Genomic DNA, 14,307 nt, shown 5'->3' with positions numbered 1-14,307 from the left:
CTCCTGCCACCTTCGAGGTCCATTCTTCTATAGTTGGAAGTTATATTCTTCTTTGCCTTCTCTTATATAAAGGGGTGTTTCTGGCTGCTTCTACTACCTAAATCAGTATAAATAAAAGCCCCAACAATGCAAATAAAGAAGATTCCTGGGGAAAGGGAATGGAGGGAATGATCAAATGTGTATATTAGTAGTGTTATGCTAATATATATTTATATGAACATAAAATATTTTCCATTAATCTACTTCTGTATTTTTGTCCAGCTGAACTAGATACTGAAACACAGGTGCAGCAAAGCGGGCCTGCTCACAGTCACGGAGCCTCAGCCTCCCCGTGGACTGCCTGGGGCGGAGGGGGAAGGGAAGGAGGCCAGAGGAATTCTGAATTCTGCCAGTCTCGGTGTGAAGACGACCTGTGGGACAGCGAGTGGGTGCTATCAGACAGGTCCACGCGTTCTCGGGCTGCTGGTGAAGCGCAAGCACAGGTGGCATCTCTCAGACAAGGTGCTTGCAAAGGAGATGGGAGGCCTTTAGGTTTCCGAGACGAATCCCTTTTCCTCAAGAGGTTTACAGGTAGAAGCATATTATTTATCTCAGAACTTGCCAGAAACTCTTGGAGAAGAATTTCTTCTCCTTGCAGGCTCCCCATGACAGGACTGTACATACAAAGGAAGTGCCTGCCTCGGCCTGCTCTGGGTAGGTACAAAGATCACTGAGGATTCACCAGGCAAATGGGGCAAATCACTGGTGCTTCTGGATGATGGTGAAAGAGCCAAGCTCAGCTGTCTACTCTCAGAATTGTGAGAGTGGCAGAAACATTTGGATTCTGCACCAGGACATTGGCAGGGCAATAGTGCCTTCCGTGTGTGTGTGTGCACGTGCTTTTTAGAATCTGCAATTCTGTGTGTGTGTGTGTGTGTGTGTGTGTGTGTGTGTGTGTGTGTGTGCACTTGTTTTATATCTGCAAAGCAATCAAACAAGGATAACCCTATCTAATGAGGCTGAGCTGCTTGGAGATACTTTATCTGTAGAATGGGGATTTAAATTCCTGCTTCTTGGGAGGGGAGGGTGATGCAATCTAGGTCCTGCAGGCTCTACTATGGTTCAGAGGCCTGCTCATCAGGGCTGTGCTCATCCACACACTCCTGGAACTCACTTCACAGGGCAAGTTCAGACCAGGCTAGACCTTGAATGAGCACAGCCAGGATGGTGATGGCCCATTAGTAACTCTTGTCTTTGGCACAGCAGGTGGATACTGGGTTTAATGACTTCCCACTTGGCTGGATTTGCCACATGCCTTTTGGAGCTTTTAACAAAGTCCTTATGCCACCTTAAAATGACACTTATGTGGAATTCTATTCACTTTCCCCTGGCCTAGGTGGGTGATTGATTATTATGAATGCAACCAGGGTCCAAGCTGTGGAATACACATGTTCTTGTATAAAGACAAGATGGTGGTAATGCAAATGTTTTGATAATTTTGTTAAAAGTAGCCTGTGTTTGAAGAACCAAAATCTAAGTCTGAATTTACATTTCACTTGAACACCTTTTTCACTCAGACAAAAGAGCAGTGCTTGAAGGTAAAAACAGGTTTGCAATGGTTAGGAATGACTTCCATAATTGCACTGTGCAAACCAATTATATAACATAAGAGAAAGCCGAGCCAATTCTGATTGTGTGATTATTGGTATTAGGATTCTTATTCTCAAGTGACCACTGCTTTTCGGATTATACATGAAAGCATTTTCATGTATAATATATTGTAACCACATACTCTTCCTTGAACTGTCTTGGACTTTGAAGAATGAAGTCCAGGTTAAAAGGAGAGGTATGCAGAGACATGCCGCTGAGTCCGATCTCCTCAGAGAGATATTCTGGCCAAGCTACATTTTTTAATGTGGAGAGGACCATGTCTGGTGGCCTGACATTTCATGAACTGTCTGGTCTGCTCCTTAAGGATGCTTCTGTTTCATTCAGCACAACCTGTTGGCTGCAGATCAGTCAGGATGGAAGTGGGAGGTGCCATGGGGCACTGAATGACCATTATGCTCCATGTAGAAACAATAGGATCTGAAAGTCTCCTGAGAAAAGCTGTGCTTATGAGATAACCAACTTTACTTGCAGAAAATTTGGAAAAACACAAATACAAAAAACAAAACTTTCCAAATGCCTATCTGGACTCAACACCTGAATGATTGTAGGAAAATCCTTTACTATATGAAACCACCCAAGCCTGGATGTGAGTGATAGTATATATTCCAAGGAGCAGCCACTCTTGAATGGTTACACTTCTGAAAAAGCTATTGAAGAAAAAAACCATTAAAGTCACAGGACAAAGGGCTATTCCTCTGAGTTAAGTAGCAGCATCCTCTGGAGGGAGAATTCCACTTCCCCTGCCAACCAGCAGCTCTGCTGGCAGCTGTATTTGAGCAAGGCATGCTTATCAATTGGTGATGCATGGCCCTTCTACTGTTCTCTGAATGGAGATTCTATTTTGGTGGTATTGATATCCACCTTAGCAAAAACTTGGCTTAGTTTAAAAAATACAGCACCTTCTATGAATTCTTCAACTTAACAAAGCAATGATCCTCTAATTTTGTGTTAACTGTATGCTTGCCCAAATTTAATGGATCATCTTTTAGTTCTTCTGTAATTTTCTCATTTTCCAAAGTTCCATTTGGGGTTCTCAGACTGAAATTATTCACATCCTATGGTCCAGGCTGGTTGGACACAACTAAATTTACATAAATCCCAATCAGGTCCCCAGAGGAGGTCTGAGAAAACATTTTAGGAAATAGACTTTTGTATATCTGTGCTTGGTGACATTTAAGTTGGCTTACTATTTCAGTTTTGGAAATTACAGTTCATTAATATGAAAAAAAGGCAATTATATTTTTATGTATCTCCACCTATGCTTGTAGATTTCACAAATGTTTATGAAGAGTGGCACAATATAATAAAATTGGCTGTCTTAAAAGAATTGCATTGGCTTCTGGTGACAGTAAAACTTCATAAAATATGATTACTTAACTAAATTTTAGGGCTATTAAACAAACAAAAGTCTCCTGCCAAACATCTGAGATTCACTGATCATTTTGAATATATGATTACTTTACATAAAAGATGACAAGATCTGATAGGTAGTAGTATTTCATTAAAGTTATTGTTCTGTTTCCACATTAAAAAGAAACCAATTCATTGTTATAACTAAATTGCATATTTAGCTTAGGCACATTAATGCAAGACTAAAAATAAAAACAAACAAATGACTTCTCTTTTTTCCTATTTTGCTATATGTAAAATACACTTTTTTGTGTAGTCATTGAGGGCAGGGCATTTACTTGCATTTAAAATTAAAGTTTTTGCAGTTAAATTACCATAATGAATATTACTAATGTGTAATCCATCAAGACCAAAAAGTCAGCATCTTGCATGATGTTTGGCCCTTAGTAGACATTCAAGATTACTCTTGATCTTAACTCTTATTTGGCTACAAATAACATCTACAATATAGTTTATTTCTAATGTCCCTCAAACCTGGTTCTGATTACTGCTTCAACTCCTGTTTATATAATTCTACACAATTTTGGCAGGATTCAAGAGCACATACCAGGGTGTTGGCTTTTATGAATCTCCTGGGATGTGAATGTCAAGCTGACTGGATGAACTCTGGCCACAAATCCCAGACAAGCACAATGACTCTATTTATTCAGACTTGGCTGCCTGAATGCAGATTGACTCTGTGGGCAATAAATTTCACAGGCCAAGAACTTCAGCATCAGCCAAGCTGAACCTGAGAAGAAAAATGCACCCAGGGAAGTGGAGCTGGGCTGCAAAACCTCCCATGTTTTTATTCCACGTCTGCATATCATTCAGCTAATTCATCTGGTCACGGATAGACATGCACTGCCAATGGTTTCAGAGGCTCTTTTCAAAAGCTCTGTTTTCTGTTATGCAATTGTTATATTGAAAAGAAACAAGGGAAAAAATGAACAGTGCCCATTGCAATTGGCAATCTGCATTTAATATTACAGTCCAAACCAATGTTAGTTATCCAGTGACCTCTGCAGTAAAGATCAGAGAATCGATGTAGGGATGTTTCTTGTGCCTCCCTGTAGGAAACCGAAGCTAACAAAAAGCAGTAAGAATTGTAATTCAGTGCTCAGAGCAATCTCACCTATAATCTTGACATCTTGATGCAGCCAGGCTTTAGATTCAGTCTGAGAGGACTGAGCTGCTTCTTGAGAGACATGAATGGTACTCCATGCATTAAAAATAAGAAAGGAATTGGCTCTTTAACTTGAAGATTTATGTTAACTACCTAGATATCTATTAAATTAATTGTGTGCTCTCCAAATATTGATTGGGGATTAAAAGGTAAATTTTCCTCTTTGTGAGAAGTAAATTACGCCAGTAGGAAAATTTCCCTCTGCAGATTATATCCAATGATCACTGCCTGCAAAATTAAAATTGTCAGTTTAAGTAGATAAACCACACTCATTTAAAGAGAAAAATGCAGTTACACAATTAAAGTGAAAAGACTGCCTAATATGTGTGGATAATGTAATTACTGGAAGCTGTAGGCATCTACATTGCCAGTCAGTTTGGATCCCTGCTCCCTTAGTTTCCCTGAGCTTATATATTTGTCATCTGAAACACTGTCTGCACCTGACACTATCTCGGCTGCTCCTTCTGGATGTCTTAATCATCTGTTTCTCCTCTTGCCTTAGCTGCAATCATTTCGTCCAGATATTTGCTGTGCCCAACCTCCCAAGCTTACCCCAACTTGAGAGGCAGAGATCTTCCTTTTAGCAAATGGGAAGATATGTGATATAATTCATCACTCCCTTCCAAGTCTATTGAAAAATTCCATTAGTAATGAGTACTTTCAGGAATAATTTTGTCTTAAATCTTCTAATTTTTTCACATTCTGCCATTGAAATTGCTAAAACCAAGAGCTATAGAAAGGGAGATCAAACAGATTGCTACCTCTATCATATATCCTTCATTTACCCAAACAAGAAAACTGATTCTTGTATCATTTGTCCCATGTCCAGTTTGAACCTCATCAAGAATAAGAATTGGAGGAGCAAACGTGAGAATATACTTCCACTTCAATGATATCTCCAAACTTTCTAGGTAAACCCTATCACAACCTCAGCTCTAGAGGTTACAGTCAAAATCCTGCTGTCCTTGAAAGGGAAGGATGTGGAGAAATCCATTCTCTTGGTTTTGGAGGCTTCTGTTTGAAATAATTTCTGAAAATGTGTAATTTCAATATGGCTTGGTGGTAAATATATTTAAGAAGTGGCTGTAGGCATTTCCATGAAGACTGAATAGATGCTTTTCTTCTAAATAGGTAAATTATTTATGTATTAACCTGTAGCCAACTTATCATATTGGGCCTTATGTTTTTGTCTTCTCTATCAACCCCTTGATCTTTCCATAGGACTAATTTAAAAAATCAGTTTTTGTTTGGTAAAAGAAATAAAGGTAAAGCAAAAGTCACCTTTGATACTGGACAATGAACAGTAGGAAATACTCTCAATTCAACTCAACTGTATGCATTTATCCATGCATCCATTCAGCAAGTATTTAGCATCTCTGCTGTGCCACAGTCCCTGCCCTTAGGAAACTTCCAGTGTAGTTGGCAGAGATAAGATGTTTTAATAACTCAATGTAACACATAACTAAAATTATGATGAGACTTAATAACAAAGAGCAGGGTGATCATGAGAAAGACTAACCACAGGTCTGGCTTAGATAAGAGGGAGGCTCCCTGAAGGTTATGTGTACTTCCAAGATGAGTAGGTGTTCATTGGGCAAGAAATTGGGGAGTAGAGGAATACAGAGACTTTGAGACAACTGAGCATGGCTAGTTAGAGGAGCTGAAAGAAGGCCCATGTAGCTGTAATGCCATGAATAAGCTCAATGTGCAGTGAAGGGGAAGAAGCAGGTGAAGCCAGAGTGTGTAGGACAGTGTCAGGCATGCCATGGATTCTGCACTTTATCCCAAGTGGGATGGGAAACCTATTTAAGATTTTAGACCAAGGAATGAGGATATACATTCCTTAAAAAGTTCACCGTGAGGAGACTATGTTATAAAGGGGGAGGTATAGAAATATGCTAGTGTCTACTGGACTGGTTTAGACAAGCCACCATGGAAAGAGGTGGATGGACTAATATTTAATCTTGGAGGTTGAATTTATAGTATTTGAAGATAAAATTAACATTTAAATAAGAATCAGGAAGCAGTTAAGGATGAGCCCCATTTTTCTGGGCTTGAACAACTGGGTGTCTGGCAGTGCCACTTTTAGATATGGAAACAATCGCAAGAGGAACATATTTATGTGTGGGTGAGGAGGGGTAGCGAAGACCAGAAGCCAGTTTGCCACAGACTGAATTTGAAATACTTGGAATAACACAAGGGGAAAAGTCAATTAGGTCTGCAGTTCAGAAGAGTATTCTGAGCTGAGGATACAACATATAAATTGTATGCACATAAAACTGCAAGTCATGGGAATGCATGAGATCACCGAGCGAGTGAGAGTGAGTGAGAGAAAGAGGGGAGAAGGGAAGTAGGAATAAATGCTGAAACACTCCAAGGTTTGAGATTGGGTAGAGGAGGAGCAGTCAGCAAAGGAGCCTGACCACAGAGAGCCAGAGGGGCAGGAACAAACCGGGAGAGTCTGGTGTCAGACCCCTCAGGGCAAGGGCAGTGATCAGCAGTCCTTGCTGTTGTGAGTCTCCTGGCAAGATGAGTGACCCCGCGAGTAGTTCTGGTGGAGAGGTGGGGTGGAAGGGAGCAAAGGAACAAGTCCCCAGGTAACTGAGAGGAAACGGGACAGACTTCTTTCTGAGAAGGGAAGGCATTTTTTTCTTTTGTAAGAGGTGGGAAGAGACTGGATCAGTGGAGATCAGGGCAGCTGTGGGGATCTGGTTAAGGGATGATGAAGATTAGGTTTTCCTGATAAATGCTAGTCAGCTGGGGCATGCACGAGGGAGATAAAGAAAAATACAAGACAGAGTAAGATTCAAGTTGCTCACTTGAGAAGTTAGGACAACAGAAAACTAAATCCACATTATCTATGTGTAATCAATTCTGTGATGAAGGTAATTCTAGGCTATTAAAGGAGAAAACTTGCACAATGCCATCACCAGTGAACTGTTGTAAATTATGTAAACATAATGTAATACCTAACCCAGTCACTAAAGGAAGTTATACAAAGAGATACACTCAAAGAAACTATAGATAAGTAGAAGTGGAATTCTACAAAATGTCCAAGGAACCTGCAGGAAGTCAAGAAAACGAAAACAGATAAATGGAAAAAAAGAAAGAACAAACAGAAAATGAAATAAAGTAGTGGACTGAAACCCTAATGTGTCAATAATTACATTAAATGCAAATGGTCTAAATACATCAATTGAAAGACAGAAGCTGACAAAGTGGATAAAGAATATAACAACTATATGCTGTTTACAAGACACTCACTTCAAATATAAGAATATAGGTCGATTGAAAGTAAAATAATGGGAGAAGTTACATTATACAAACAGTAACCAAAATAATGCAGCTGTGGCTATATTGATGTCTGATAAAGTAGATTTCAGAGCAAAGAAAATTACCACAGATAGAGTGAAACATAACATAATGATAAAAAGATAAATCTACCAAGAAGGCATAGCAATCCTAAATGTTATGCACCAAATAACAGCTATGAAATATGTGAGGAAATAACTGATAGAATGGAAAGGAGAAATAGACAAATCCATAATTTAGTTGGAGACTTCAACTCTCCTTTCCTAACAATTGATAGAGCAACTAGACAGAAAGTCAGCAAAGATATAGAATAACAAGGACATCAACCAAGACCTAACTGACATTTATGGAACACTCTACCCACCATCAGCAAGATACACATTCTTTCAAGTGCCCATAGAACATCTACCAATACAGCCATTATCTTGGGCCATAAAAAATTCCCAATAAATTTACAAGACTTGAAATCATACAGAATGTGTTCTTGGTCACAATGGAACCAAACCACAGATCAATAAAATAAAGATTACAGGAAATCTCTAAATGCTTGGAAATGAAACACACTTCTGAATAATCTGTGTGTCAAAGAGGAAGTCTCACTGAACTGACAGACAATGAAAATACCATATATCAAGATTTGTGGAATGTAGCTACAGTCATGTTGAGAGTGAAATGCATAGCACTAAATGCTTATATTAAAAAAGAGGACAAGTCTCAAGCCAATAATCTAAGCTCCCTTAAGAAACAAGAAAAAGAAGATAAAAATTATTCCAAAGCAAGCAAGATGGAAATAGTAATGATTAAGAAATTGAAAACAGAAAAACTGATAAAGAACATCAACGAAAATTTTTTGCAAAGATCCATAAAACTGATAAACCTCCAGCAAGACTGACAAAGAGAAAAATAAAGATCAATATCAAGAATGAAACTGAAGATATCACTATAAACTCAGACATCAGAAGGCCAATAAAGCAACACAAGTTTACATACAAAAATATGCCAATTTAAATTACATAATGGACTAATTGAAGAGCACATACTAGCATAACCTACCCAATGTGATATAATCTGGAAAGCCCTTTAACTATTAAGAAAAGAGATTTGTAAGATTTAAAAATCTCTAGGCTCACATAGGTCCACTGGAGAATTCTGACACACATAGTTTAAATCTCTTCAAGAGAAGAGAAGAGCAGGGACTTCCCAATTCATTTTATATGCTGGTATTGCCCTTACATCAAAACCAGACAAAGACAATACAGAAAAAGAAAAACTTCAGAGCAATATACTCCATGAGCATATACTCCATGAACATATACTCCATGATGTGGAGTACCTGGAGTTCTTCTACGTTGCTGGTGGGAATGTTAATTGGCACTACCATTTTGGAAAATGGTTTGTAATAATCTACTCAAGTTGAACATGCACATGACCTATGGCCCAGCATTTCTACTCTTGGGCACAGACCCAGTCAAAATGTTCCCATATGGTCACCAAAAGACCTGTAAAGAATGTTAACAACAGCACTGTTCTAATAACCCTGAAGACCTGTGTGCCCATCAGCAGAAGCGTGGGTAAGTTACAGTACATGCGTATGATGAAATATGATCCAGTAGTGAAATGAGCAAACTACAGTTACATGCAACAACATGGATGAGCCTTATACACATAATGCTGAATGAAAGAAGCCAGGAACAACAGTACATGCTGTATGATTCCATCAATTAAGTTAAAAAACAGGCAAAATTACTCTATGGTGTTAGAAAACAGGAGAGTGGTTATTCTCCTGGGGGGAGGTGCCTGGAAGGGGATATGGGAGACCTGAGAGGCTGGTCCTGTCTGTATGTTGACCTGCATGCTGGTTACACAGATGTACGTGGATTGTGAATATTCATTAAGCTGTACACTTAGGTTACATGTACTTTTCTCTATATATGGTATAAATTGACTAAAGGAGAAAAAAAAAGCCTATTGGATTTGGCGACATGAAGATGATGGGTGAGCACAAGTTCTGAGGAAGTGCAGGCTTCGCGGATCTAACATTAATTACAATTTTACCAATGGTGACAGTGGAGCAGAGAGCAGTTCAGGGCTGCACCTGGTGTGCAAAGCTACTGAGCGGTTCTGCAGGGATTTGCATCCAGGGAGCAGGGCTGTGGAGCCTGAGCTTTACTCCCTACACTGGCCTGGCCCTTTATCTTTGAGAGCACAAAGGCACTTTGTCTTTGTGAGGATTAAGGCAACATTAGACAGGAGGACTCAGAGTCTGAGGCTATGTTGGGAAGTCGCAACTTGCAGGGCATGTGGGTGCCACTTTACCATAGTGGCTACACAGACTTGTGACCAATGTTCCTGAGGACAACCAGGTGTCATGTAAGAAAACGTTCAGGATTTTAGTCTACTGTGTTCATGGAGGCAGAGAGATATATAGTACATTTCTGAAAGACTTTGGGGTAAGGGACAATCTCTGATTATACCTGGAAAAATCATTTACGTTAAATGTTAAATTATCTCCTAAGGCCAGAGAAATGTGGTGTGTGCATTGCATGCTGCATGCATGCCCAGGCTCCACTCCTTCGGGGCACGATCCAATTTTGGTTTTGGAGAGAAAAAGCCCCACCATATCATTAGTCTTTTTTAAGAGCATGGGAATTATGATTTTGTGGTTAGGCCAGGGTATAATTAGAGGCCAAAGCAGAGTAACTTAATATAATTAGTGTTAGAGTAATCACTTAAACTACCGTATACAAAACCACTGTCTGGAGTCTTAATTAAAGGAGAGGATTACTGCAGAAAAATCATTCATCTGTTATTTGCTTTCACACAAAAGATAGGTGTACACACACAGGGAACAAATGTAAGAATAAAGCATCTGACATTACAATATTACCAATACCAGATTGGAAAAGAGTAGCTACTAAAGCAAAATGAGTCAACCCAAAGTTCTCACGCCCTTGGAGAATGTACCTAGTACATCCTTGATAACCCATTTTTTAAAATGAGTTTTCAGTGGAAATAGTTCCTGAAAGTAACTCAGGAAAATTCTTCCCAAATTAAGACAGGCTGGCTTTCTAATATAAAGTATTCGCAAGGTACACAGGCAATATGACTTAGTCCACATGTACCTATCTGATCCTTTCATTGGGAACACACACACACAGATGAAATCATTAGCGTGGAGTCTCGCAGACAAGGAACCACAATTAGTTAGAGTGGAGTCCTTTTCTGGTCCTGCTGAGATCGCTGTGCTAGGCCTACTGACTGCCCTGGTGTGCGTGCCCAGGAACAAATCAATGGTCTGTTAACAAGCCAAAGCCTCAGCGGCCCTCCTTCCTCAGCGAACCTCCCCTTGCTTGGGCTGTTCTCCTTCTGCCAATCTAGTTTCCAGGTTCGCCGGGTTCTATCTCACACCAGGCCCTCCTTCGGCCCCCACCTTCTCTCACAGGGGAACAAATCCTTCTGAGACCTCACTGCCATACTCTGCATGGACACTTCTGGAAGTTTCCTTTGGCTTTTCTTTCACTTCCTTTGGCTTTTCTGCTCACTCTCTGCACCTGCATGTCTAGGTGGCTGAATCAGGGTGCAGCACTCTGTGGTACCTTCACAGAAAAGTTCACTACACCAACATCAACTGAATAGTACCAGGGTCTTGAATGGCATGCAAAAATTACATAAGTAAAAGGCTTCTCCTGAATTGTCTTCATACCTATCAAATTTATCCAAACTTGACAAAATACCACAAAGGTAGTGAGAAAAAGGAAACCGAAGTGTAGGGAAATCTGTCTTTGGTGTTTCCAAACTTTCCTTAAAATGCAAAAATTTCTTGAAATGCAGACATGAAAGTGATGAATGAGAAGTAGGTATATTTTCACCTCAACTGTCCAATCAGAAGTATATTTATAAACCCCTGAGTGATGTCTTGGGCTGATAAATCAACAGTGGTGGAGAACATTTTAAGTCTATTTATCATTTAAGACAAACAGCCTTTCTGAGCATGATTATTTTTATTCATCATTTAAGCTCACCTCTGTTTGCTTCTTCTCAGTGTTAATAATATCTGGATGAGACTTCTTAATATTTAATGTTACAGCTTGCCTATTGCATGCTGATGTGGTTAAGATCACACATTTGATCATAGAACGCCAGTTTGCATTGCCAAAAAAAAAAGGGTCCATTTCACTTTGAAGCCCAATGAGAGTCGGTTTCTTTGTAAATACCCATTGTTGGTTTCAAGGCCATAAAAATCATAGAAGTACACTTTTAAAGACAATTAAGACCAAGATATTTTAAGGGACTGACCTAATGGCATGGAAGCTCATAATTAGCAGAGGACATCCGGAATCTTACAGCACCACAATTCAGAGTGTATACAACTCAGTTAATACCGAGGAGAGCCCATGAGGTCAGCGACACTGCATCAAATTCAAAGGAGAGCAACAGAAAAGAAAATCGTACCTGTTCATTCTCTTCTTCATCACTACTTAGCTTAAGGTCATCTTCTAACATACTGAAAAAAGGAACACAGAGGTACAGATACTTAGCAAATTCGAAATAATGAAGCAACAAAATATCTTTATGAGAGCAATGTTTCAGTAATATGTCAATTTTATTTCATAATTGATTCAAATGTTCTTTTCTTTTAAGCCCTGTTCCTCTAATACATTTAAGAAATAACTGCCAAATCATGAAGATTAACTCTCACAACAGTCATAGGAGAAGATGGGCTGCTTCAAGAAAATGAGGTTTTAAACAAACAGAATCAAATATGCTTTTCCACGTGAACTCTCCATTTCCCCGTTATCTGTTCGCTGCCTTCCCTGTGACAGGTGCCGAGCCCCGTCTCCATTTCCATTCGCAGGGAGCAAGGAGAACTCCCAGGAACAATGAAACGATGAACTTGGGCTGTGAACAATGGCCGCGCAGCTCTTCCACCAGACAAAGACCCGGGGCAGACATCTGCCTGAAGAGCCTGCTGGGTGAGGAAAACCACTGGAGGACACTTCCAGGAAGACTCTGGGAGGCAGCTCCCCAGCGTTCCCGGGTCCCTCAGAGCTGCGTGACAGAGGCAGTGGGGAGGCAAGCCTACTTTTGGGGTCACAAACTTCAAACCCTATAATTTCTGATGATGGTAAAATTGTATTCTTATCTGCACTGCTGAGTTGTTTTTTTATAGTAGTTTCCACATTAATCATGTCAAAGAAATCTCACTCAGAGGCTCACTCCATAACATGAATGCAGCGCTGTCCACTGGGGGTGGGGAACAGCCATGTCTGATGGACCCCAGGCCCAGGGATCAGTCTGAAGACCACTGAGCCCACATGCCAGAAGGTCACTGTCCTCCTTCCACAGGTCACCTTCCAAAGACTGTCCCCTAAAATGTGCCTATTTTCCTTTAAAAGCCAATTATCAGCCTAGCATCAGTATATTCCTCTGAGTATTTTTATAAGTGATTTCAGTGACTTTTGGGGGGAACTTGAGGTAAAGAGCTGCCAGGGCAGGGCATGGACCAGTTCTCCCCCAACCAGCTAGGTGTTGGGAGCATGTCTCTTAACTTGCCCGCCCCTGGTCCCATTTCTCTATTTGTAAAATGAAGGGTCATGCTGGGCAACCTGTAAAGTCCGATCCTGCTTTAGATTTTGTGAGTCTTGGAAATAAATGTGCCCTCATTTTGCCAAGTAGGAAAACTCTTGTATTTGTTCTAGAGAGCACAACTGGTAAGTTTCTAAGCAGTTTTTGGTGTACTGTTTAAGCTATAACCATTAGGACACCAAATCTGCTTCCTCACAGGCTATGGCTAGTCTACCAGCTGGGAAAAGAATCACTGTTTTATTAAATCATTGTTTTATTATTTAAACCCCAAGCAAAGAGAACATCAGCCATGGCTGGGGAGATGCATCCCCAACCACTCTTTACATCTGTCTGGCGTGCCATTCATATCCCTTGACCTTATGAACTCACACGCCCAGCTTCAGAGAGGAGAGACACGGTGGTGATTTGTTGTATAGGAAGCATGTAGGAAGGGGGCTGTGCTTTGTCGAGTTCCCAGTGACAAGCACAGTGACACGCTGAATACAGTACCAATTTGTTGGCTGGGCTGTGGCACTGTCCCCAAGACTCTTTTCCTACCAAAAGGCACAAAGGCCCTTCTGATGAAAAGAACAGAGAAGCAGGACAGTTTATTGCCTCCACCCCTCACTCCCTTTTTTGGAGTAAAATGCCAACAGCAGCCTGGATTAATCCCACACTGCCCTGCAAGCCCTGGGTGTTCCAAGGGTGCTGGTCCCATAGGCGCGTAGGAGGAGGGGAGGGGAAAGGACACACATAAACTTTATTAGCAACCCCTTGTTATATGGAAGTCATGTCAAGGGTGCCTTAGAAGTTCCATCTTCATACAGGCAGTAGTGTGCACAGATTTGCAGGCTCCGGCCAACCCAACACGCCCCAAAGCAAGCACCTCAGGTTGGCCATAAACCAGCCATGTGACTCGGTCACCAGGAGGCTGGCACCACAGTGGTAAAAGCAGTGTGTGAGGTTCTTTTCTAAGTAGGGGGTACAGCTTATTTTTATTTTAAGCCTGTGCTAACTGTGTAAACACGGGTACTGGTGTCTGAATCTCATACTGCTTCTCACATTCCCCGTTTCTGGGCAAGGTGCACCTCTGGGCCTTGGCTTCATCATTTCTACATCTGTCATTCTGCCCTGTCATCATCTCCAGGGGAAAAGCAGTCAGAGATCCACCTTACTTGATGATTAGCAATTACTCTCTTACAGAA

At 40.7% G+C, this 14,307-nt stretch overlaps 1 protein-coding gene across 4 annotated transcripts in view; it reads right to left on the bottom strand.

Annotated features, from left to right (window-relative positions):
• AFF3 (ALF transcription elongation factor 3) overlaps positions 1-14,307 on the bottom strand; it is a 519,828-nt gene that overhangs the window by 108,494 nt on the left and 397,027 nt on the right. For all 4 annotated transcript variants that reach the window (XM_037020011.2, XM_037020012.2, XM_073239775.1 and 1 more), the window contains one exon: positions 11,990-12,041. In XM_037020011.2, coding sequence (XP_036875906.1) covers positions 11,990-12,041 — 52 coding nt within the window. The remainder of the gene's footprint in view (positions 1-11,989; positions 12,042-14,307) is intronic.

This window comes from Manis javanica, chromosome 1 (assembly GCF_040802235.1).
Source record: "Manis javanica isolate MJ-LG chromosome 1, MJ_LKY, whole genome shotgun sequence".
Lineage (NCBI taxonomy): Eukaryota > Metazoa > Chordata > Mammalia > Pholidota > Manidae > Manis > Manis javanica.
This window is presented reverse-complemented; position numbering and strand designations above follow the sequence as displayed.